The following is a 24,307-nucleotide window of genomic DNA, read 5'->3' as shown; positions in this document are numbered from 1 at the left end:
TTTTTAAACATGTAAGTGTGCATTTGATATAGCCCATTTCTAAATAGATGAGATTCATGTTATTTAAAATATTGACAATTGATCAACAGTTGGCACAAATTTGAAATTATCTACATGGATATACACGTACATTATCAGGAATCATTACCTCAATGAATTTGAAATCATTTCTTCAAAATCTGAATTCCATGTTAATACACTATTTGGGAAAATTGATATATTCATCCAAGTTTACAGAATTGGGCTTAGATCACTGATGTCATTCAATTTAAGTGATTTTATCAAGACAAACACATATAATTCCTTTTGTGTTTGATATGGAATGAACCCAAGACTTTGCACTATATTTAGAAAGAAACTTAATTAGGACGATTCTGCTTCTAAGAAAGATAACTCTAATTGGAATCGATGACTTCATGTTCCTTCATGTAACTGTCAAGCTGAAAGCCAACTCTGTTAAAGTTTTCTATAAATGTGTGCTGAAATTCAGTGCATTTTCAGCTAATATAATTTAGATTTAATACCAATGAAAAATCATAAACATTATGAAATAAAAAAGTACATGAATTGTCCTACATGATATTTAGAGAACAATAAATATTTTAAAAACACATTTAAATTTGCCAGGTATTTATTATTTAGAACAAAATAAAAATTCGTCAAATCCCTAAAATTTGCTACATAGCCCATGCATGTGTTAAACTCCAAATCAAATCAACTGCGTAGCTGTTCAATATGCAAACATTTCTAGCTCACTAACCACATAAATAATTACATTTGCATTTACAACGTGCTCTTGTCATATCTGGAGGAGACGCTCTACATTAAAACTAATCTAATATTGTACACGCGCTGTGCTTTATGTTCTAACCTCTGGATCTACTGAAAATAAATTACATGTAACTTAATAAATTATGTATCAATAGGATTGTGCTGAAAATAAAAAAATTGACACAAAATACCAAAAACAAATAGCATAGACTGCAATTATTTGAAACACTTTTCAAATAATTTTGACACTCAACTATCATGTCAATTCATGAAAACAAATCAAAATAAATGCTATACAACCAATGAAAAAACCAATGTACAAACACATATTCTATTTAAATTAATTCATTTCCAAGAGCAGATAGTAATAAGTGTTGCATTTAAGTAGACCTGTGTAATCCGAAATCCTTCATTAATCCAAACATTAGTACTGTACAATTTCTCAATTCTTTAAAAAAATGTTGATTATAAAACTTTTATCAAAAGTTTGTTAACATCTTAACACAGGAAAAACAGTAGATGGCCTTGAAATGAAACATCACAGATGACAAGTTTTACTCTATAACATAACTAAGCTTATTCCTTTGTTAAATGATGTTCTCTTTTGCTTAATGTTTTGAAACTGGTGAGAATTCAATCTTCTTTTGGTAATTATAAATAAAACAAGATAAACTCAAAACTAAATGCCTTCTTTAATTGTACAAAACTGTAGTTTCATACCAATGACATAAACAGTATCAGATAATCATGCATTATCGATGCTTTCAAGATAACGCCAAGTGCATGTCAATTTCAAAAACAGTTTTTCATGCACTTCATTCGATCACTTCCACATAAACGAAACTTTCAAATACAATTAATCCACAAAAAAAAAATCATACATGTAAGTAACTGTATATAACAGGTTTTTTTTTCAGTTAATTAGGGGGTGCGATTTTATTAGGTCATTTTTATAGGTCAAGGCCAAGGTAATTGGGTCAAGATGCACATAGAAACTCATGGCATCCTGTTACCTTCGTTGGAGTCTGAGTATCTATGTTGGGACCCATTTTGACTTTTTACTGCAAGAACAGAAGCAGGTTAAAGAAAGACGTAGTACAAACATGTGATACTGTTTCACCGTTAATCATAGAGCACCAATTTTATCAATTTTCATGGATTTTCAATGTAAATCAAAAAATTTCATCAAAGCAAATAATATGACAAGATGATGTTTACATTGACTATGAATATTACTACCTTAATTCAAAACAGCTAGTAATTTTTTTATCAATCAATGAAAATTGGTAGCCCAAAACATTAATGGCATCACAGTTTACAAACATATTATGGCAGATGGCAATCAGAGATTTGAAAGAGTAGACTGACATTCTCATTCAAAGAACTCACTCCCCAACCCCCCCCCCCCCCCCCCCCCAAAAAAAAAAGAAGTTCATTCATGGATAAATGACATTCCAAATGGTCACATATTGGACAAAATTGGTTGTCAACAGATACAAACATTTACTAGTGTTCAGAGTTTGGTCTGGCTGGTGTATAATGCAGTGTATATGTATATATAGCATGAAGGGATGATATACTGTATATAGGGAAATATTTGCCCTTGTTTGAATTTTCGCCACTTTCATTCTCATTGTCAGTGGTGAATTTAAGACATTGCAAATTCAGAACAATTTTTAAACAGCTGTGTTTATTCAAGCTATGTATCTATTACTGTGTTTGGGCGAAATCAAGACAGGTCAAAACCATTTGCATATATAAAGGGCAAAAAAACCCGGGGGGCAAAAATAACCCTGTATACAGTAGCATTACTGGCGACTATGTATAATGTGCTGATTGCACATTCAATTGGGCGTTTGGCAGCTGTAATTGTAAATGGTTAATGATATTTTTCTGTATATATATACTTATACCTGATGAAGGGGCTTGGTAAGCCCTCTGCTGGAAACATACATATGCCATATGAATTATTTGTGAAGGAAAATACATGTATGTTAAAAAAAAAATTGAAAAATAAATCGAATTAAAATTTGTTGCAGTACCTGATAGATGATAAATAAACATTCAATAGAAATGATAATATGAACAAATATCTTGATATATTCAACAAATGGAAAGAAAAGAAAGAATTTGGAAGATGAAGTCATTTAAAGAATGATCATGCTATTACCTGCATATATGGTATCAATGTAGAAAGCATCTGACACGCCCACTTTCACAGGATGGTTTTTTTTCTCTATGCTCTGTATTTCCACTGGGATCTACAGTGTAGATTGACTTGAACATTGAAGACAACCAAAACATCGCAGCCAATCTGCTGCTATATTCTAAAGTACATGCTCAAGTTTCAGTCATTTTCATAATATACGTTCAGACATTTTTGAAAGAGTTATTCAAAAAAGCAGAATTTTGATCAATTTCTCACATGAACATGTCAAAAGAATTTTTTTAACCAATTGTTGGCCGTAGCATAAACTAACCAGATATCTTTTCAGCTATAGGTAAATATAATATTGATTACAAACACATATCTAAAATATGGAGGATATAACCTAGGTAGCTAAGGCAATAACTCACTTCTCTTTCCATTTAAAAGAACATTACAGACGAAATGTTAAAAAGAAACTCAAACGCAAAACAGTACTTATAACCTTCATGAAAAAGCCATGGCATGTTTTGGTCTCTCCGCATCACGATGAAGAATGATAATTAGCAATATCAACAGATATTATAGTCAGAAGAAATTCTTTGACAAAGTCATTAAGTTTCTTTTGCATGTAAATATACACTTTACAAATTAAAAAAAAAATTAAAATCAACTAACACTGTAACATTATATAAATAGTGCCTCTTTGGGAGGGTAACAGTTGAAATTGACACCCCGAGAAAACCATTGTCAACCGACGCGAAGCGGAGGTTGACAATGGTTTTCGAGGGGTGTCAATTTCAACTGTTATCCTCCCAAACAGGCACTATTTATTTTGTTATACTGAATGTCTTTTTTAAAATTTTTAAGAAAATTTTACTGCTTTTATATAGGAATAACGTGAATTCTACAGCGAACCGTACGCGCATAATTTTCGCGCATGTAACATTTTTTAATGTTACCCGCTGCCAAGTGCGTTGCTAATGCTGAGGGTAATAGTAAATATTATTAACTGCGTCTTAACCAATCAGATTTCAGTATTTAACATGAAAGTATAACAACATGAAATGTATTCTAAAGATCAAAGTACTGAAAGATGATGGAGACAAATATTACCTGTTTATATGCAAAATAGATGGTTCCATTGGAATGGAGCGTTGTTTGGAATGAGAAAGGCTCAGCTGTAAAAGATTGGAAGTTTGTGTTAGATCAATGTGTAATATCATGAACTGTACGTGCAAATCAAGTTTTTTCAATAGTAGAACTGTAAAAATTTATTCTTCAACAGCTGTTCTCCCACAGTTTCTATTTTCATATTGTAGGGTAGTAAGGCACCAAAATAAAGTATAATGAAAAGTATCTTTTTGCAGAGAAATCAGTCAATTAAATCACAAAAACTAGACAACATTGAGATGGTAACCATCTCAAAGGGCCCCGCTTCAATAATGGACAATAGGATGAAAAAGAATTTCAGAGAATTTTGCTAAGACCTTGACCTATAACTTAGAAATTTTTCAGCTGGAATGGAACTTCTAATTCAATCTGATTACCTCTTAAATACAGACATTTTTGTTCAATCTGAGCAAGATTATAAGCAAATGGAAAATAGTATATGGTCTAAAACTGATTATAAAGAGATCCGCTATGACCTTCACATTGACTTGGTTCAAAGTCACTGCACGCCATTAACCAAAAAGATCTGTTTAAGTAAAGCATTAGCCAAATAGGACTAAGTGGAGATATATACATGCTCTTAAAAATGAATTTTTGGGTGATCTGATATGACCTTGACATCTGACCTACAAACATAATTTAAGATTGTCACTGCATACCCCTTGAGCAAAGGCACCACATGAGTGAAGTATGAGTCAGATTGGAAAAAGGGAGAGGATATGCTCAAAACAAGGATTTTCAAAATATGCTGCTATAACCTTCACATTTAACCTTGAAAATTGTTTCAAAATATTGACAATTGAAAATTATAAAAATGCTCCGAAAAAGGATTTTTGCTTGGTCCGATATGACCTTAACCTTCAAACTTCATTCAAGGTCACTGCACATCCTTTGATCATCATAGACACTGTGAGTGTATGAGCTAGATTGGACCAAGGGGAGAGAAGATATGCCTTGGACAAGAATTTTAAATATAATTCTGCTATGAGCTTAACCTTAGACCTAGATCCATGGTTCAAGGTCATTGCAAATCCTTTACCCAAAGACACTCTGTGGGTGATGTTTGAGCCAGATTTGGCCAAGGGGAGAGAAGATATGTTCTGTACATGCGATCTCTGACGAACAGACAGAAGGCAAGATCGTAATGCTCTGTACAAGTGATATCCAAAAGACATATGGATAGACTAATTACTATATTCTATCTTCTCCTTTCTCATTTAACGTGTCATCTCATGATAATTATTACTTACTATGGTTCTGATCTTGAAGGAAAATATCTCGCCATTCCACGACAAATTTATGGCCTGAAAATAAAAATATATACTATATAAATAAAAATCATACTTATGATTTATCAAATCAATAGAAAGGATGGTTCAGAATCTTAATTTTCTGAATATGTATGTCATTTTAGCTGACAGTTATACTCAAAATGACAATATAGGTTGTGCATGTAATGTTTCAATCTTAACCATTTTATTTCTTTTTCAAAAGGACCAAGCATCATCAGTAACACCTAAGAGGGTCAGATGGTCGTGGCCATGGTCATTTTTAGCTGTGAATTAAGATATATCCAAATGTTCCATTTTAAAATTACAATATTTGTTTTTTTTCTTTAATAAATACTGTAAATTCCTAATACTACGCGAGAACTAAATTCTGCGATCCCACCGTTTTCAAATCGCAAGAATATGAAATTGCAGGAATATAAAATCTTTGTGTGGATATTTATTCCTTGCTTTTTACCGGTAATCAGGAATTAACAGTAATAGTTTATGACCTTGAATATCATATTTAAAAGTTTAAGGTAGATCTGATGGTTAACTTGCTGACTACTCCGCCTCCTTATTGTCAAATATAAAACTGAGTACTAGTAATGCTGATCATTGTCAAATCACCAAATTAGTGAAAGCCAATGTTTGGGGACGGTCAAAGAGATTCTGTCTCTGAGGGAAGTAGCTCAGTCTGATTATAAAATCAAACCTTCCACTAGCTCCTTTATTTTGAACAAAATAAAGGTTGATTTTATTCAGAATGGGAAGTAACTGTGGGCTACATTCTGTACAAAATCAACAAATGGTGATGTTTGGTTCATAGAGATGAACAATCTGTTTGACAGTTATATAAACTGGTAAAAACAACTAAGAACAACGGGCAACTTTTAACACACAACTGTACTCCAATTTAAAAGGAAATGAAAAAAAAATCTCTTACTAGACAAGTTGAAATTTCATATGTCTTCTCTCATAAAATCAATATTGTTGCAGAAGCAAGCATAACACTTTTTTTTTGGCAAATATGAAATTGGAAAACCAATACTCTACCCATTATATGTTCCAAGTAATATTGATCCTAATTGACTGTTCATAATGCTAAACAAGGTTTTTTTTAATGAAATTCATGATAATAAAACCTGGTCAAGTTTCCAATTTATTTCCCTAAGCTTTAATTTTGATTCTAGATTTTTTTTCTTTTTCACGAACTTTGGTCTGTAGGCTGTTGCTTCCTTTGTTCTTGTAGGTAGACGGTAAGATTGCATTGCCAATTCAATTTCCCGACTTACCGTTCTCCTGGGTCACGTTTTTCTCTCCGATTTCCCCCCCAGCGTGCCCTATTTTTTCTCTCGTATCACAACGATAATTGTCCTCAAGATTGGACCAAATTGCAAAATCAATACCGAAATCTAAAGTTCTAATCAAGAACCTCCTTAAAAGTCTCTGATGTAATATTTCCTTGTTAGAAAGACTTCATTTTTGGGTTTTTTTGCAACTCTCTTTGCATGACGTGTTGCTATTAGGCTTTTGTTTTTCATCCAACCTTATTTGTCTCTCTACCTTATTCATGTAAATCTTTTGATGCCTCCAGAACATCTTTTCTACAAAAAACACTTGGTAAAGAAAAATTCAAAAATGTTTTAGCTTACAAACTTTGATAATTTTTCTCTATCCTTACACAGAGTTTTTCTTAAGGAGATTAAAATAGCATAAAAATGGCTACGACCATCGAGCACTCTTAAATACTCCATAAGCATTTTCCGAAAACTCTGTTCAAATTCTAACTGAGGAAATAAACAGGTTTTTTTCTAGAATTGAAATTTCTTCCGATATCTTCTAAATAAACTAGTATATTGCATAACACAGAAATGTCAAAGTGAGATTGGAGGTCAATACCACTGTTTTTGATGTTATGTAATTTAACATCTACATCTTGAACATTTTGGCATCTCGAAGTCACTGGTATTGGCTATTATTCAGATCTCCCAAAATCTTGCAAAGATAATCTATCTCCTTTCCCTCTAACTTATACAACATTATAAAAGAAGCAAAGAATTTTTTTTCTTATATTTAGTCCAAGTGTAATAAAGTCATAGCTAGCACCATTCTCCCTCCCTAATAAAAGCCACTTGTCTTGTGTCATCTCTTGTAAACTTGTGTCATCTTTTAATTTTAAAGCCTCATACCCTTGAAAATAGTTTATCATACTTTAATTTCAACTGTCAAAAGAGCCATATACAATGCAGTTGTGCTAAATAAATGATTTTATCTTGCCAGTGTCTGTGACAAGTCAAAATTCTCTGCCTGATAGCATTCATAGTTTCTCAAGTCAATGATTCGATTGCCATCAATCTGAATCCCAACCTTAAAGTAAAGACTAATCTGTCACCCCTAATTTTAGCAAAATTAAGCTCAGTATCAGTGATACATTAAGATTAAGTCCTCTCAGTTTGACATGTGTTTTTATAAAACCCAAATGATTTTCTTTCCTTCCAAGTTCAACGGAACAACAAATTCTGAATCAGATCGATTCGAAAAAATCAGCGAGGGTGATTTTCAGTGATTATTGCATATCGTTTTACCACCGTGTTAGTACATTAGCGACCATGCCGACAATAATGAGCATTGAGAGGCCTGCAACCTCTTCCATTGGTTCACGCGCCTTTCCAGTTGCATGACTTTGTCATTTGATAGATCCTGAGCATTGAGCCAATATTTCAATTATGTAGACACCATTAGCCATGATATTTCAGCTAGCATATTGATGGACCCATATTCAAGAGTGTATTTTGAGTGTTGCCATAAATCTGCCAGCTTGCACTGTTTTATCACCGATTGTGAATGATACTCAACAAGTTAAGAATCTATTAAAGCTCTTCAATGAAAGTGCCTTGCTACTGCTTGTGTTAATCCTATGAGTATAAAAATAGTAGAATGTATTTACAAGAATCTCTTAGCCTTATCCAATTGGTATGTCAGATAAGTTTCCTTGGTCCATTTTTCCACCAACCAATATACAACAAATGTAGTATTCAGGGCTGCGTTTTACGAAAGAACTAACGACTTACGACCAAATTTATGAACGCTTATTAATCATCTACTAATCAATTTTTTTTTCTTATGGCTGGAAATTATAATTTTTGGAATTGAAATATTTGTAAACAATAGTTTTATGTCAATTTTGTTCTTTATGGATCATTTTACAAGGCTGTAAATATTTATGACTTTGTCTTAAGTTCTTTTATAATTAAAATGCAGCCCGGGTCTATTTTAAATTTTTTTGTGTTAAAAACTCGTTTTTGCAATACATGTATCAATTTTTTTTTACAAGATAATGTTACAAGCATCAAATTCTCATTATTGCTTTTTCCCTATAAAGAATATGAAAGCAATATTCATTATTACACAGAGAAAAAAAAAGAAATCCTCAAAAGACTTTGCAATATTACCATCTAATACGGAGGTACATTCAAAGAGTCTTGCTCATGGGAGACTCTCAGACAAGCAATCAGCATCATCTCCACAAGATCATTAACCAAAATGACAATTCCAAATGACTAGCTGCCTAAAAACCTTATTGTTTTCATTTTTCCTCCAAGAAATTATTGGAATTGTAGTTCTAAGCCCTGTTCAATTCGATCAGTGATTACAGACATTTTAGGATATCTTCCATCTTTTCTGCGATTTGTTCCCATACAGAAGGAAACAGTCCTTGGCGAAATTTGATCACTTATATGTGCGTAACTTTGATAAACTGACAAGCTCTTGTCTCTCATGTAATAACCATTCTCTGTAAGCTAGATATCGCAGACTTTTCTTGGGTTTGTGTGCTGTATTTGAATTATGCAGCCCCTTTATGCCAAGTACACCAAAATTGGTTAAGCAATATTTATCAAGATAATATTTAATTCATTAATTGACAATATTGAATATTAAGAAGACTGCGTGGGATGGGGTACTAAACAGTAAGTCAATCTTCATTCAAATTATCAAATAATTGACTGTTTTAAGGTGGTATGGGACACCTCCATGTTGTGACATACTGTCTATCGAAATAAACAATAAAATTAAGTGTAATTTTATAAATAGTTTCTTTCCCAAAATTTTCATCTAACAGCGTTGGACAGTACGTACGTGTGTAAGACGTTTCTCTACGAATCTGTATAGCATGAGTTCAAATCCCGCTGGGTATCTAAAATTTTTACCTTTCTAAAAAATTTTAAAATGCTTTTTTTGGTTAAATATTGTGAAATTTAAAAATTCTAAACCGGTGAATGTATTTCAATTAAAATGTACTTTAATCCACATTAATATTGACAAATGTCCCATTCTAACTTCAATTCAATACCATATATGGGATCTTACCATTATATCATTTGTAAGGTTTACTGATATAATTGGATTTTCATCTAGGGCTTTGCTAAGACGTATGATCAGTTTTACATGATTTTGTGGGTTTTCATGTCTTTTTTGAGCATATAATTTTATATCTCTGTACAAATATTAATTCAAGACTCCATCGGGCCAGACATACCAAAATCTTTGTAAAGAACTTGGGATTCATTTCCAAGTGTGGTATCAAAGTTGGCCATCAAAGGTGCGATGTACTGGGTAGCAGTCAGCCACTGGTGCAGGAAAGGGCTCATGTACAGAAAACCTGAAAAATTAAAAAAAAAAAAAAACAAATTAAAACAATGTATTACCTTGAGGAAACTTTTCTACATCTATACAGTACTTTACAAACAACAAAATTCATTTCAGTTGCAATTTGAATGTCAAAATTATTGATTTAAAAAATTTCACATTATATTTCCTGTCTATACCAATTATCGCATGTCGGTTTAGACAGGTTTTTACAGTAGGCCAGCAGTTTTCTAATTTTTCTTAACATGATTCAAAGTAACAAGACTTAATACGCATTATTTTCATTCCCATGGGTTCTCACAAGTTTGTGGGTTTAAATTGTCAGCTAATTCGGCCATAATCATGGCCGTTATTTTCACCTCTTTTTGAATGGGGTACTGCATCATTTGATAGATAATCAGGATCATTACAAACCAAATAGAAATACGCGTGTATATCAAAGGCACTCCTCAAAGCATGATTACACAAATGCGGAAATCTGTGATCACATTGATGAACATGAGTCCGTAATTACATGGTAGAAAATCATTAACAAACCTCCATTCTTAATAATATGATACCATGAGATTAAACTTTTTAGCAAAGAAGAACGTTTGGAATAAACTTAATGTTTCATGTCACCTAAAGATTCAAAACTCATAAGAAGGACAAAAGGAGGATAAAAAATTTCAACAAAAATTTCAACCAAAAGTTAAATCCTTCTCCGAGAGCTTTAAGGCTCAAAAGCCCAATAATTATTTCTGTTGTGTGTAGCTGATGAGAGTATTTGACTCCCCCGGGATGGGACACCAGTTCATCGCAGGTTAACTAACCCAACCCCCAGCATAAACTGGAACCCACTGAAGTATCATATGGTTGTTGTCCTAAAGAGGATGTGATATCGTTTTCATCAAGTCCATCTAGGTTTGGGTTTAACTACTGAGATAATTCTGTATGTTATTACAACACCAAATAGAATACTGTTACAACCCTTGGCACTTATGTTTTTGGTAAGACCATATTGATTTTCTCGTGTCTTGGGTTTTGCAAACACACAATTGCTTTCAGAATTTTTTTTTTTTGAAACAGTGTCACAAAAAAAAACCCCAATATCAACTTACCATAATTGCTGAACCAGGATAGCATTTTTAACTACAGATTATGGAATACTAGTGTGTTGCTTCGAGTAAGTGTTTCCCCTTGCTACCCAACTTATTTGCAAAAGTCTTAAATGACCTTGAAATCATATTTTAATTCAAAGGTCAAAAAACTTTGGTTTAAAGGGGGGGAGGAGGAAGGAAGGGCTCTTTCTGTTGAATGTATTTAATTCCAGTTTTGATAAACTTTGCAATAAAAATCCAATTTTTAATTTATGTGGTTTTGTTTTAAAATTTTACCTATTGGTTTGTTAAAGTTCTTGTGTACATTTTGTGCATCCAGAAGCATCTAGAAAGCACAAAGCAGCACCATGGCACTTTATATAGAGAAATCATCAGAGTTCCATGACTGCCATTATATATAATGGTGATAATTCTCTCTTTGTCTATCCATTACATCCCGAGTGTCTTTTTGTTATACCTTTCTCTTCTGGGCCTTAAATTCACCAATACAAGAGGTATGCTACACCACTATAGTTCCATCAATAGCTAAATAACAATGCGGGTATTTGTATCAAGTCGTTTTATTGTGACAATTAATCTGTTAATTAGACTGAATCTTTCAAATTAACAAATTGCAGCCAATTCTGTTATTTATTAAAAGAATTTAAGGAATCTTGATTGTTAACAAAATAACTAACATTTTGTGATAATTTTTTGCCCATAAAGTATTGTTTAGTTCATTAAAAAAAAAAAGGGTGAATATTTTAACTTTAAAATTTGAATATTTTCTTATATCTCTATAGATATGGACATACAGAGCTCTTCGTCTGCAAGAGATCAATATAGTCTATGAATGATCATCACCATCCAGCCATCTTAAAGTGATGATTATTTCCTACTTATGGTTGCCAACTTATTGCATTTGATGTGTCCATGAAGGTTCTATGACCTAATGTGCTGCAGAAAATTGATTTTGTGTCTCTTAAAAAACATTTGAATCTACATGGATGATGCAGAAATTTGGATTCTGTTTCTTCCAGGAAGTTTTAATTCTTCATGGTTTACGTAAAAAGGATTCTTTTAAAATTAGAAGATTAACATCCATCACAAGATTTCAATCATATGTAACACTGGAAAGTACGAAAGAAAATTCCCCGTTTTTATTATAAGGAAAATCTTAAATTTCAAATGAATGATTACAGGAGTTCAATAGAAAAACTTCAATAAATTTAAATTTGTGATTTTTCCAATTCCTAAAAGTACATGTACATCACCACTTCATATTCATCAATGGAGTTGAACTCGATTGTTTGTTGCATAATAAACATTAATATTGATCATGATGCATGTATCAAATTAGCATGCATAGATTCATCATTCTTTTGTGTATGCATATCAGCTTTAACCTTGAAATGATAAATAAATAAATGCATTTCAATGCGTTTGAACATATAGATATTAGCCAGTATAAGTCTGCTTAACAGTTGCTTAAATGATGAAAAAGAACATCCTCTTATCTCCATTTAATCACTACTTTACCTCCTGTTGCTATGGTAATTTTGGAGACATCATGACCATAAAATCTAAAGTTGAAATTGATAGGTACGCTCTGAAAGGAAAAAACCCAAATTCTTCAAAAATCAAAATAAAAAAACTTACATGACAGATGATGTTCAACATAAATAATTAGGTTTCTTTGCAACCTTTTTCTAACTTTGCATTTTTAAAATACAAGCAGTCAAAGAAATCTAGCACTGCAGTCAAGTGTGTTAAATAGCCTTGGACCATAGCAAACTTCACAATGTTAAGTTTGCAATTTACATAGGCCATGGATTTTAATGTTACCTCGTTGTTTTCTTTTAATACATGCATACAAACACATAACAAAACTTTCATCAAATTTTTGAAATTATTCCATTAGTTTTAATACTGTACATATTACATAGAAATTTTCACCCGAATTCAATATCACTTGTCATCCCCACTGACAAGGGGTAAATTCAAAAAAAGTCTTAAAAATTATAAAAATCTGCAAGTTTTGTTGCAACTGTGTTAAAGTGAAATTAAAAGGAGCAAAATCTTGTACAGCCTTTTACCTTAAGCAGAAAAAAACCCACAAAAAGTAAAATAACACTGAATACAGAAACTCAGAATTTTGAGTAAAGCTTCAGGACCCAGGGCAATAAAACTTAGACAAACTCGCTTTTGATCTCAGTCTCACTTTTACAAAGGGAATATATAGTGGAAAATTTTAAGTGAAATCAAAAGTGGGCTCATCTGAGTTTTATGTCCTGGGGCCAACTACCCTGAGATTTCTCAGACAGACCGGTACTATTCTCCACTTTGAGATTTCAACGAGCATGCTCCGTTTGACGATGGTTTCAATTAGAGAAAAGTCAAAGGTGAAAGAACTGTCTCAAGTCGCTGTTGTTTTAAAATTTTTATAACTTGTCATTTAGAGCAAATATCATGATTTGATACTGATGCTACGTTGATAAAACATACAGGAATAAGTGGTGTGAGCGCTCCCATAGCGGCGGGAAATATAAATTAGGCAATCGATTTTCTTGATTTATTCATTCTTTCGGGATTTTCAATGAAATAAATGACTCGTAATTTTAGTAGATGATCATTAATTGATTTATTGCATAACATATTTTTAGCTTCCTTCCCCTTTAAGTCTGGCTCAACCCTCACAACATTTGTTCAAGTCATACTGAATACTTTACAAAGCCCGACTTTACACTTTACTCAGTAAAAACTTATGGAAGTCAGCATCATAGCTTCAGGCCCCAGGGCCATAAAACTTAGACGAGCTCTATTTTGATCTCAGTCTCGATTTTCCACTATATATTCCCTTTGTAAAAGAGAGACTGAGATCAAAAGTGAGCTCATCTAAGTTGCATGGTCCTGGGGCCAGAGATATTTTTTTCAAAAGAATGGCTACGTACCACAGCGACCCTGTGACTCCCTGATAAAGGCTCGCTGTGCTTCACATCGTACAACTCGTCCCAGTATGAGTTGAAATCGGCAGCCCCTCGTAACACTGTGGAGGTGTAGTATTTATGATTTTGGCTGACCTACAATGATGAACACAAACATTATTTAGAAAATCATTGTAATAATAAAACATATTGGAGCAATAAAAGTAAGTTAGAACAAGTTAGAACTTTAAGTGACTCTTTTTTGGTCCTATTTACTGATATCTTAACATTTTAAAAGAATATTGGCAGCTATCCCTCTATGGTTTCTAACAACCTCTTGTTCTGTAGGTATCCATTCACATTTTATTTTTGGGCATAAATAACATACCTCTAGGTATAAAGTATCTATAACACCAAATGTTGAACTATCTACCACTCAAAGTGGTAGCTACCACTCAGTGGTGTCTATTCACTGGTTGTTCAGTAGCAATCTACCACTGCAAGTGGCACTTAAAATTATGTACACACTTCTAATTATATCATTGTCTACTTTAACACCAAATTTTGAACTATCTACCACCCAAAGTGGTAGTTACCACTTAGTGGTTTTTACCCACCTCCTGTTCAGTAAATTCTGGAGTGGTACCGCCAGTCGGCGTGGGACTACTGGTGGTGTTATCATTACCACTCTGCCGCCTGTGTAACGTGTGGTGGCTGTTGAATGATATCACAGAGTCTAAGTGGGCATCCCCCTCAAACAGGCTGTAAGCCACATCTACAAATACATAACTCAGCAATAAGACAAAATCACTGAATCACAATTGAGTGTTATGATTTAACAGGTCAAGCCTGGATGTAATGCAATTATCCTCAAGGTATTTTTAGTAAACAAAAGTGCCCTTTCAACACATCATTTATCATGTTTATGTGCCCTTTTCAAATTCTAGATATAGCACTGTCATACAATATCATAATCTGCACATACACGATATGTAATCTGTTTGTGCATCCACTCAAGATACATGTATTTTTATTTACATTCTGAGAATGATTAATTTTTGAATTCCAGTTGTCTGAAGACCTGTTTTCTATATATTCAAGTTTCTTTCAACTTCTTGAATTTTGCTATCTTATACTAACTCACCCATGTATTAACCACAGAGCCAGAGAGGGCAAACAAGCAATTTTAAAATAGTGGTTTGTTGTTATTTTTTTTTCTACATATCAAATATTTTTTTTCAAATTGGGAAGGATTAGAAGCATCTGAAAAAATCTTAAATTACCGTATTAAGGAAAACCAAAACTTATCTTCTTTTTTTTTTTTACAAACCATTTTCACAATAAAATCTAACCACACAGTGTGTGATTTCCTGTAACAGATCTCAAGCAAAATTAGACTCGGAAACATGTCAATCTTTTCACCAGACTATTTTAACAACAAGTTTCACTTCCTTATTAGGATTGGGTAACAGCTCGTTCATGTATATAACATTCAAACATACATGTATAAAATGGAAAACAAACATGTTATAGAGGTATTAAATTTGGCCCCAAAGAATTTGTGCCTTTGTCATATCAGTGCAAAACAAACACTGCAATATGTCAGACAGACAGAGATCATTTTCAATCAAATTGGAGTCTACAAATGGAAATTGATGAAATTTATTTACAAAAAAAAGCTTTTCCAAAAACATAAAACCTTCCCAATAAAGAAAAGAGAGCTCATATTTCTTAGATAAGAATTACATAATCTGTCTCGAGGTTTTTCCTCTTTTATCATTTTGAAACCACTTCCTGGTTTCAAGCTTTGGTGGTAAAGTATTCATATTTACAAAGTCTATTTAACTGTATTTCAAAAAACAAAAAAAAGACCACAGTATTGGCATTCAAAAGGCTCAAAAATCAGAGCCATGATATTTTTAAGTTTAAGATTGTCTTTGTGTACTACTATATAATATTGCTGGCAGTATACAAAAGCAATTATTGTGTGTATACATATGCTCTTTTTCTCTTATCTCTCTCCTTCTTCTCTCTCTCCTTCCCCTCTCTCTCTCTCTCTCTCTCTCCTTCCACCCCCTCTCTCTCTCTCTCTCTCTCTCTCTCTCTCTCTCTCTCTCCTACTCTCAAATTTATTCATTCAGAAGTATGATACAGAGATTTCCTTAATTTACATACATTTAACTTTTAGCATTTTATCCAATTTTGCACCAAGAAGCACCTGAGGCAGAATCTATTCTATGAAGTCTACACTGCCTGGTGAGCTTGGAACACTAATGCATATTAAATTATTTCAACTTAGTGCAGTTTTTGTTTTTTCTAATGAGTTAAGAAATTTTCCTCTCAATTTTTAGAAACACTTGTTCTAAACTAATTCATGAAAACTTTTCTTTTATTGTTACCAGCACTTTCACGCCAACTCCGATCTACAATTTGCAGGAGAAAATACATTCATTTGTACTTAACACCCAAAAAAGGAACATTAATCTCATTTTTTTTTTTGGGGGGGGGGGGGGGGGGGGGGAGAGGTCAGGTAAGCATTCTAAATTGTATAATACCTCCATTGATTTGCTCATTAATTAACTTCCAAAAAGAATCTGAATGTTTCCTCCTCATTTGGTGTTTGGTGTTATGGATTGGGGTGGTAGAGAGAACATTTTCACTGAACCTTCTATATACCCAATATATTTGCATACTAACTTACAGTATGGTAGCTGCAACCCCCCCCCCCCACCCCACCCCACCCCACCCTTATTGAGGTGTGGTTGAGGTCAAGAGGAGTGGGTGTGAAAGTGGAGATGATGGAAAAGGAATCCTTTCCTTCTGAATTATAAATACCTTACACTAGGGTATATAACTTGAGTAAATAACTCACTTACAAAATTTGTCCTTGTTTTTCCTATTTAGGGAGGAGACCCTCCAGCCCAACCCCAACCACCACCCCTGCAAATCTATACATGGGAGACATATTATAACTTCACTGTATTAGCAGTGTAAGAATATATTTTAAAGTGTGATTGTTATGCATTGGCAGAACACAGATTAGACAGTTTCTGTCAGAGCAGTGCAATGGAAAAAAATTTATGTAGGTTCCAACAGATCATTTGGAAAAACCTGATTTCTGGCCCTTAGTAAAGGTCATGCCATGCTTTACCCTGCAATACACAATGATTTCATATCTGCAATTCTGCATGACTGCAATGCTCGTACTTCTGCTATGTATACACATGCCGTCTGGACTTTCAAGATATGGTAAATTACGCATGTTATATCGTAAAAAATAAACTTCTTCAGTGATATATGGTATATATCTGAACTGCAACGGCAAAGATGAAAGAATTACAACGCTATGCTTACTGATTTACACTGTATTTTCGGATCTCTCCTTAACTCTCCATACAAATTTCTTCTTGAAAAGGGGGGGGGGGGGGGGGGGTTTGGAGTTGTGAAGTTAATTTATATAAGCTACATTTAACTTATAGCAACTAAAATTCTTGTAAAGATATTAGAATATCAGAGATAATACCACATGATCTCCATTTTATATCTATCCATTTAGAATGCTACACATGTAGTAAGAGGTTCTGGCGTTGGGGGCCGTTTAGTGAGACACATATATAATTATTTAGGTAAGTACATTAATCTGCCAGTGACCTCAACCGCACAAACCACAAACACCTTTCCATTTATAGCCGATCGTCTCCTCAAATTCCACTCCAGTTATAAATATAATCCAAGTCTCTACAACTTTAATGACTCGTAGCCTTTTTTTCCTCTCTCTCTCTCTCTGACTCTATATATATTTATAAGTTCCTTTTAACAAAGCATAAAGATCAGATTCGGCCAATCAGCCAGACTGTAGCATCTGACAGTGAAGAATTCCCTACGGTACCGCAGTAATTGTTACCACTATATACTTCAGATCTACGAGATGTATTTTGTCTTATTGGTGTCTCATCAAACAACAGCAGACTGTATATAAACTATAAAACCTATAGCTAACCTCTTTTTTATTTTTTTCCAGTTAATGTTTTTTTTATAATAAAAGCTGGTTCACAGAATAGCTATATTTTTAAAACAAGGAATGTTTTATATATAAACTTCAAATCAAAAGACACTAATAACTACTGCAACATTTATCTGACATTATACAAAGCATAAAAATGTACACAATTATGAACACAATTTCTGATAAAATCTGGAACACACACAAATAAAAACACGCTTGGCTTTGAATATGGATTAAATTTACTTATCTCTCACTTTATAAAAAGAAAACCTTGCTATTGATTTCGCACCTTGTCCTAATAAGAAATCAATCGTTCAAAGCTCAACTTCTTAGAGATCTTAGACCTATTTAGACTACTCAGATATTTTAGACTCCTGCTAGTTGGCCCAATAAATCTAAATGTAAAGGACACTGGGCCAAACTGTCCCATTTCACTTTGTTTGCCATTACCTTAAGACATTTGTAACATCTCATAATTGTTAACCTGAATTAACACATTACAATACATTAGGAAGACCCTGTAACTATCCTCTATTTGGGCTTAACGGTCGAACGTTAAAGGTCAAATATCCTCAGGGTCATAATGCAATCATAGAATGAAATGAACTTTACAACTGGTCTTCGCTAATTTTAAGGTGGTATGGGACACTTCCATGTTGTGACGTATTGTTCATAGAAATAAACAACAAAACCAAGTGTGATTATATAAGTAGTTTCTTATCGTTCTTTTCTTATTGTCACGTACCTAACAGCGTAACTACAAATCTGTAAGTCATGAGTGCAAATCCCGCTGGGGGTTTTTACAATTTTTAACTTTCCAAATACTTTTCAAAGCTAATTTTTGGATAAATATTGTAAAATTTGTAAATTCTAAACCGATAAAAGAATTTTAATCATAAGGTACTGGTATTTTAATCCACATTAATTTGACAGATGTCCCATACCAACTTTCACAGGCCTAAAATCTTGATTTTTCATCTATATAACCTTGCTTAATGCTACCATTATCAGCTTTATATATACATCATTGTAAGACTATATACAAAAAAAAAATGGACAACTTAGAATAAATACTTACAAGAGATCATAAATTGCATCAATTCATTCAGTCATAAAAAAAACATGCAGTTTAGAATACTCAGTAAGCGGTTAAAGGTTTTATAATGAGGAAAATTCATCCCACCCTGAATCTTGTAAGAGAAAGGGTGTCATGTTAAGATGACAGAGAAAATGCCTATAACGTTAGAATCCTAAGTGACCCTCATTTTTTCCACTTGCTCCAATGGACAACAAATAGGCACCTATGGACATTTTTTACAGACAGCGACCATGTAAAATGATAAAGCATGTGTCCCTTGGACTTAACACAGATATTTGTTATACATGTACATTATCTGAACATTCCTTACACATGTATGGTACATGCAGAAATATCATTCTCTCTCTCTCTCTCTCTCTCTCTCTCTCTCTCTCTCATATGACTTATGGAATAGGTTTATTTTTCATTATGACATGTAATTACATCTTAATTTTGAAACTCAGATTTTTCTTCTTGGTAAAAAAAATCTTCTTCACAAATCAACCTTCAAAATTAAAAGCATCCTAAAATCTCTGTAGATTTATACATGTATATATAATCATATATTAAATATCTTTCTTCAGAACGTTTTGCCCTGATTAAATCTTTTAAGAAAAAAAAACAACCCACTAACTGTCTAATTGTGCGACTCAAATCATTAAGCCGGCCAGACATCTTAGACAGCTGGCAGTGTGTTCTAGATGTTGGAGCAATAAACAGGCTGACAGTGTACTAAATTAATTATCACAATGAGTCACTTGTGTATGGAGAGTATGTACTAGCTGGTATGTGTTAAAAGTAAGGGCAACAGTAATGCTCCTTGGTTTACTCTATCACTCATTTACATATATATTGCCTGTAAAATAAATTAAATCTGTACCAAAAATTAAAATATTGTCTCTTCTTTTTGTGAAAGAACTGTAGTAGCCTGTTTTAAATTACGCATTCCAATTTGAATTTGATATTAACATAGAGACATAATTTAGAAATGAATCAAATGATACGTGAATTTGAAAATCAAAAACTGAAATGATTTATCAAACTTTTAAAATGCACAGTTCTGTGCAGATTTCTTGTGTGCTTTTAGTACAGAACCAATCATATTGCTTTGCTGTAACAATCGATCAAGGAGCAAGTTCTCCAAACTATAAAGTAGCTTAATATATAGGGAGCGCTAGTTGAAAAGTTAGAAATGTAAGCTCAAAGATATAATTTTTTATTTCTTTTTTTTTTGGGGGGGGGGGGGGGGGGGGGAGGGGAGACGTGTACAATTCAAAATCTTTTGATTGTTCATAAAATAACTATGCACAGACGAAATTGGAAATGAACAACTCTTCATATAGGTCTAAAAAATAACCAATTGGGATGATTTATGCATGTGCCGTAGATATAAAATGAGAAGAATTACAAGAATGTAGTAAGTATTAACAAAGTAACAACATGTGTATCAGTGAAAAGAAATCTTGAACAATAATCTTGACCCTGGCATTGAAATCTGAACCTAAATAATCTTTCACTTTACCTTATGAAGTCAATGTAAGTAAACCTAAAAGACTTAAAAATGAAAAGTTACAGACAAAGAGGGAGATGAAGAGAAAAGAAATGTTGACACGGCAACAGACCAAACAACACACTAACTCTCATAATCACTACTCATTGTCATCTCCAAGCTAAAAGACGAGCAGCTAGAACACACAGGAATAGTATAGGTATTTATATTGATATTGCAAGTCAGGCAAAGTATCATTCTCCTATTTATAATGAGGTCCAAACTTATTTAAGGGTCAGCTTTGGCTGGTGACAGTTGTTTCCATAAGAGCCATTGAGGCAAACATTCCTGGAAATGACACTATTTGCACTTACATTATGCACTCACATAGTCGCAGCTTCATGTAAACCTCAACAACTTCAATACTAAACATACATGGACACGATAAGTTTTGTGTAATCGATTATTAATTGATTACAATCGTTTTTGTCCTGTAATTGATTGTGTTTCAATATGTACAGGATGTAGTACAATATTCTAACCAAATAATGATCTATTTTTAATCACAAAAACTAATTACCAGTACATGTATATTGCTACAACCTGTTAATTTATGAGTACCGAATATTAAATTACAAACTCCATAAAGAAACTGAGATGCTTAATACATTTACATAAATGTATTTTGTTTTTCCAGTCAGAGTAATGTATAGCATTGTGTTTCATCTCTGTTCTCTCGTTACAGTAATACGATATCCCAGTAATAATCTATTTTAAAAAGTGTAATTTATGGCAACAACCTGTTTTGAGCGTATTTTAGTCAATTCAAAAAAGAAAACGTGATGTTTAATATAATGAACACCGTCACCACCCTTGAAAACAACTCATTCATGCGTAAAATTAAATGCGTCACATCGGGATCATTTCCACCCTGTTCAATATAGACGAGCTCGAAGGTTGTAAAACTGTGTCAAACTCTTAAAAGTTTATTTCCTTTCAATTTCTTAACAGATCAAGCTTTTAAATGCCAAATTTCATTCTTGTGTTGTATGAAAAGTAAAAAACATTATAACAGCTTAGCCAATAATAAATACATTTAGTTTTCTGATTAAAATCAGGTGACTTTTCATACGCACCAGTTATTGGTTCAAAATATAGAACACGTACCTCATCGCCTTACATAATTTGTTGACAGTGTGACCACTGGGGCAAGCCCCAATATGAAAAAAGAAAACTCATTCTCGAGTCTATGCATAAGTTATCCTTCCATTTAGATAGCCCACTCATTGGTTCAGATTTTGCATTTCATATTTTTTTGAGTGTTTATTTTCATGTTTTGATCATCTTTTTTTTTCAGACTCCAACCCTTATTCACAGACTCAGCTTTAGTATTTGATTTCGTGATATAATATATGGATAAACTAGTTCTCTTTTGCCATTTCACAGGCTCAAAATTTTTGCATCTAATATTTGTGTTAGCATGTTAATTATAGGTACCAAGAAATAATTTCAAACTATTTACTACTGATCACTGGTAGTATTAAGTCTGATTAGGCAGTCATTTTATATAATGAATTAAATGATTAATAAAATATAATAGATATGCAACAAAAAGTAATAAATGTTACTAAGAACTCTATTTACTTATTCAAGAACTTTTCCCAATATTTCAACGCTCTCTGTTTCAACTCCAAACAAGCTAACCACCAGCTCACCAATCTAGCATAAACATATCATGAAGCTGAGAGGGTGTGGCCTGTTAAGAACGTTTACAGACATATCACCCTACTCAAGTTTGACAAAAGCCAGTCCATTCTTTAATCAACTTCTAGAGTGTTTAGGAATTCATTCCTCCCTGCTTCCATTGCCTGCTCTCCTGTTAACCCCTTTTTATTTTAATGTGAATCACTTTTTTTCTAAACCTCACACCCCCCATCCCCCAACCTCCCCCAATTCTGACACAACTCGCACAAACGCTTGCTGATTGTTTGTAAACACAACAAATTCCTGCCAGCCCTGTCTTCAAGACTCTAACAATCTTCCTATAGGCTTCGTCAAAAGAAGAAGATCTGTCTTCCACAGTTAAACCTATCAGGAATCATCTGACAGGCAACACTTGGTAGATCTCGCGTTGCATATTGTATTTTCTCAAAATACAACAATGTTTCCAGAAAATAAGCCCATCTGGCCCTCCCTCACCGAGAAGGCCAGATTTGTGTGTAAAACAATACATCTGATTGCCAAGATTCAGATGCTGGGCTTGCGTGCGATGTTGCAGCTCCATGCATTTCTGAGATGCATTTCATTCATATGCTAGCAGTGCTTTTTCTCTTTGCCTGTACTGCTAATTGTCGCAGTTATCAAGTTATATGGTTACTGCCATGCAGCAGTTAATGAAGAGCTAATACTAGAACAGGAGCTTGCCTTATCTCAATGTATTGGTACTCGACAAATAAACAAAATGATAAACAAAGCAAATATATCATTGAAATGAACAATAAACTGTAAACTCTGTGATTTATGTGTGTTTGTGTGTGGTTGGGGGGGGGTATCTTTTGAAGAAGAAAATATTGGTTGTTAAATTACATTATAGCCAATGGGAAGATTTAATACCCTTTGTTGTACTAAGTAAGGAAGAAACAATATTATTATATGGACATAGAACTTCCTTAAAATTTCCCCTATATAGTGCAGAAAACAAGTATCATTTAGGTATTAGGTAGACTGCATGATTTAATGTTTTGATACATAAAATTTGACAACTCCTTCAGAGAAACATGTAAACATATTTTCTCAGTATTTCACGTCTAGGCAAATCTACAATGTATCTACCAGTAATGATTTCCCTATACCTTTATCTCTGCGATTGTATAATTTAATTTAAGACTCGAGAGGTTTAACTTTCTTAAGATTCAATTCTTCTTCACTGAAAAATACTGCCGATCAGCTTATTTGTCATAAAACTCTTTTCAGCACTTTAAGTCCTAGGCCTTTTAATCTAATTAATATTGAAATTAAAAAACAAGTCAAAATTTCTAATCATATACTCTGATAATTGAAGGAATCTTATCTTTATTTTTTTAAGTTGGGTCTAAAATAAAAATAATTATTATTTATTGCACCTGATTTACAAAGAAAAAGAAAATTCGCATATTATGCAAATAATCCGTCTGCGACAGCCTTTGTATTTCCCAGAAGTAGCTTGAAACCTGACCTAATTTTAAGTTCACCGCCAACTTAAAAAGGTATGAATTATTAATCCCCCTAGTTAGTGATGTGGCCCTACGTACTATCCATTACTTTCTGCAGACCATGCATTATACTTTTGAAGCACACATACATAAAACATAAATGCCCCAACCATGTCTATACAAAATGTAGAGGGAAAAAATTTACAAGGCCACACCAATATAATTTCTTGTTTGTCGGACATTCAGTGAAAAGGTGTATGAGCAGGCAAGGGATTAAATACCGTATTTTTCGGGGCATAAGCCGGTATTTTTTATCTTCGATGAGCGAGCCCCGGCCTATCCCCCGGGATCGGCTAATCGTAGACTCAAAGTTGAAAAAATTATAAACAGTAAAACATAAAATCCACTGTTTTAATTGTACTGTTGTACCAGTTTATTATGAGGTTTGTTTTTTTTTTCATCCGTTTGAATTTTCGATAGTTGTCCCGTTGATAAATTTTGCAATGACGTTGTGTAATAAAATGTACAGTAC

At 33.2% G+C, this 24,307-nt stretch overlaps 1 protein-coding gene across 3 annotated transcripts in view; it reads right to left on the bottom strand.

Moving 5' to 3' along the window:
- LOC128163379 (plexin domain-containing protein 2-like) overlaps positions 1-24,307 on the bottom strand; it is a 43,508-nt gene that overhangs the window by 14,213 nt on the left and 4,988 nt on the right. For all 3 annotated transcript variants that reach the window (XM_052826960.1, XM_052826959.1, XM_052826961.1), the window contains exons 2-8: positions 14,629-14,786; positions 14,039-14,167; positions 12,627-12,696; positions 9,899-10,021; positions 5,341-5,394; positions 4,034-4,098; positions 2,942-3,032 (exon numbers count right to left, since the gene is read on the bottom strand). In XM_052826960.1, the coding sequence (XP_052682920.1) occupies positions 2,942-3,032; positions 4,034-4,098; positions 5,341-5,394; positions 9,899-10,021; positions 12,627-12,696; positions 14,039-14,167; positions 14,629-14,786 (690 nt within the window). The remainder of the gene's footprint in view (positions 1-2,941; positions 3,033-4,033; positions 4,099-5,340; positions 5,395-9,898; positions 10,022-12,626; positions 12,697-14,038; positions 14,168-14,628; positions 14,787-24,307) is intronic.

Source organism: Crassostrea angulata, chromosome 9 (genome assembly GCF_025612915.1).
Source record: "Crassostrea angulata isolate pt1a10 chromosome 9, ASM2561291v2, whole genome shotgun sequence".
Lineage (NCBI taxonomy): Eukaryota > Metazoa > Mollusca > Bivalvia > Ostreida > Ostreidae > Magallana > Magallana angulata.
Note: the sequence above shows the minus strand (reverse complement) of the source record. Positions and strands in the feature narration are given on the sequence as shown.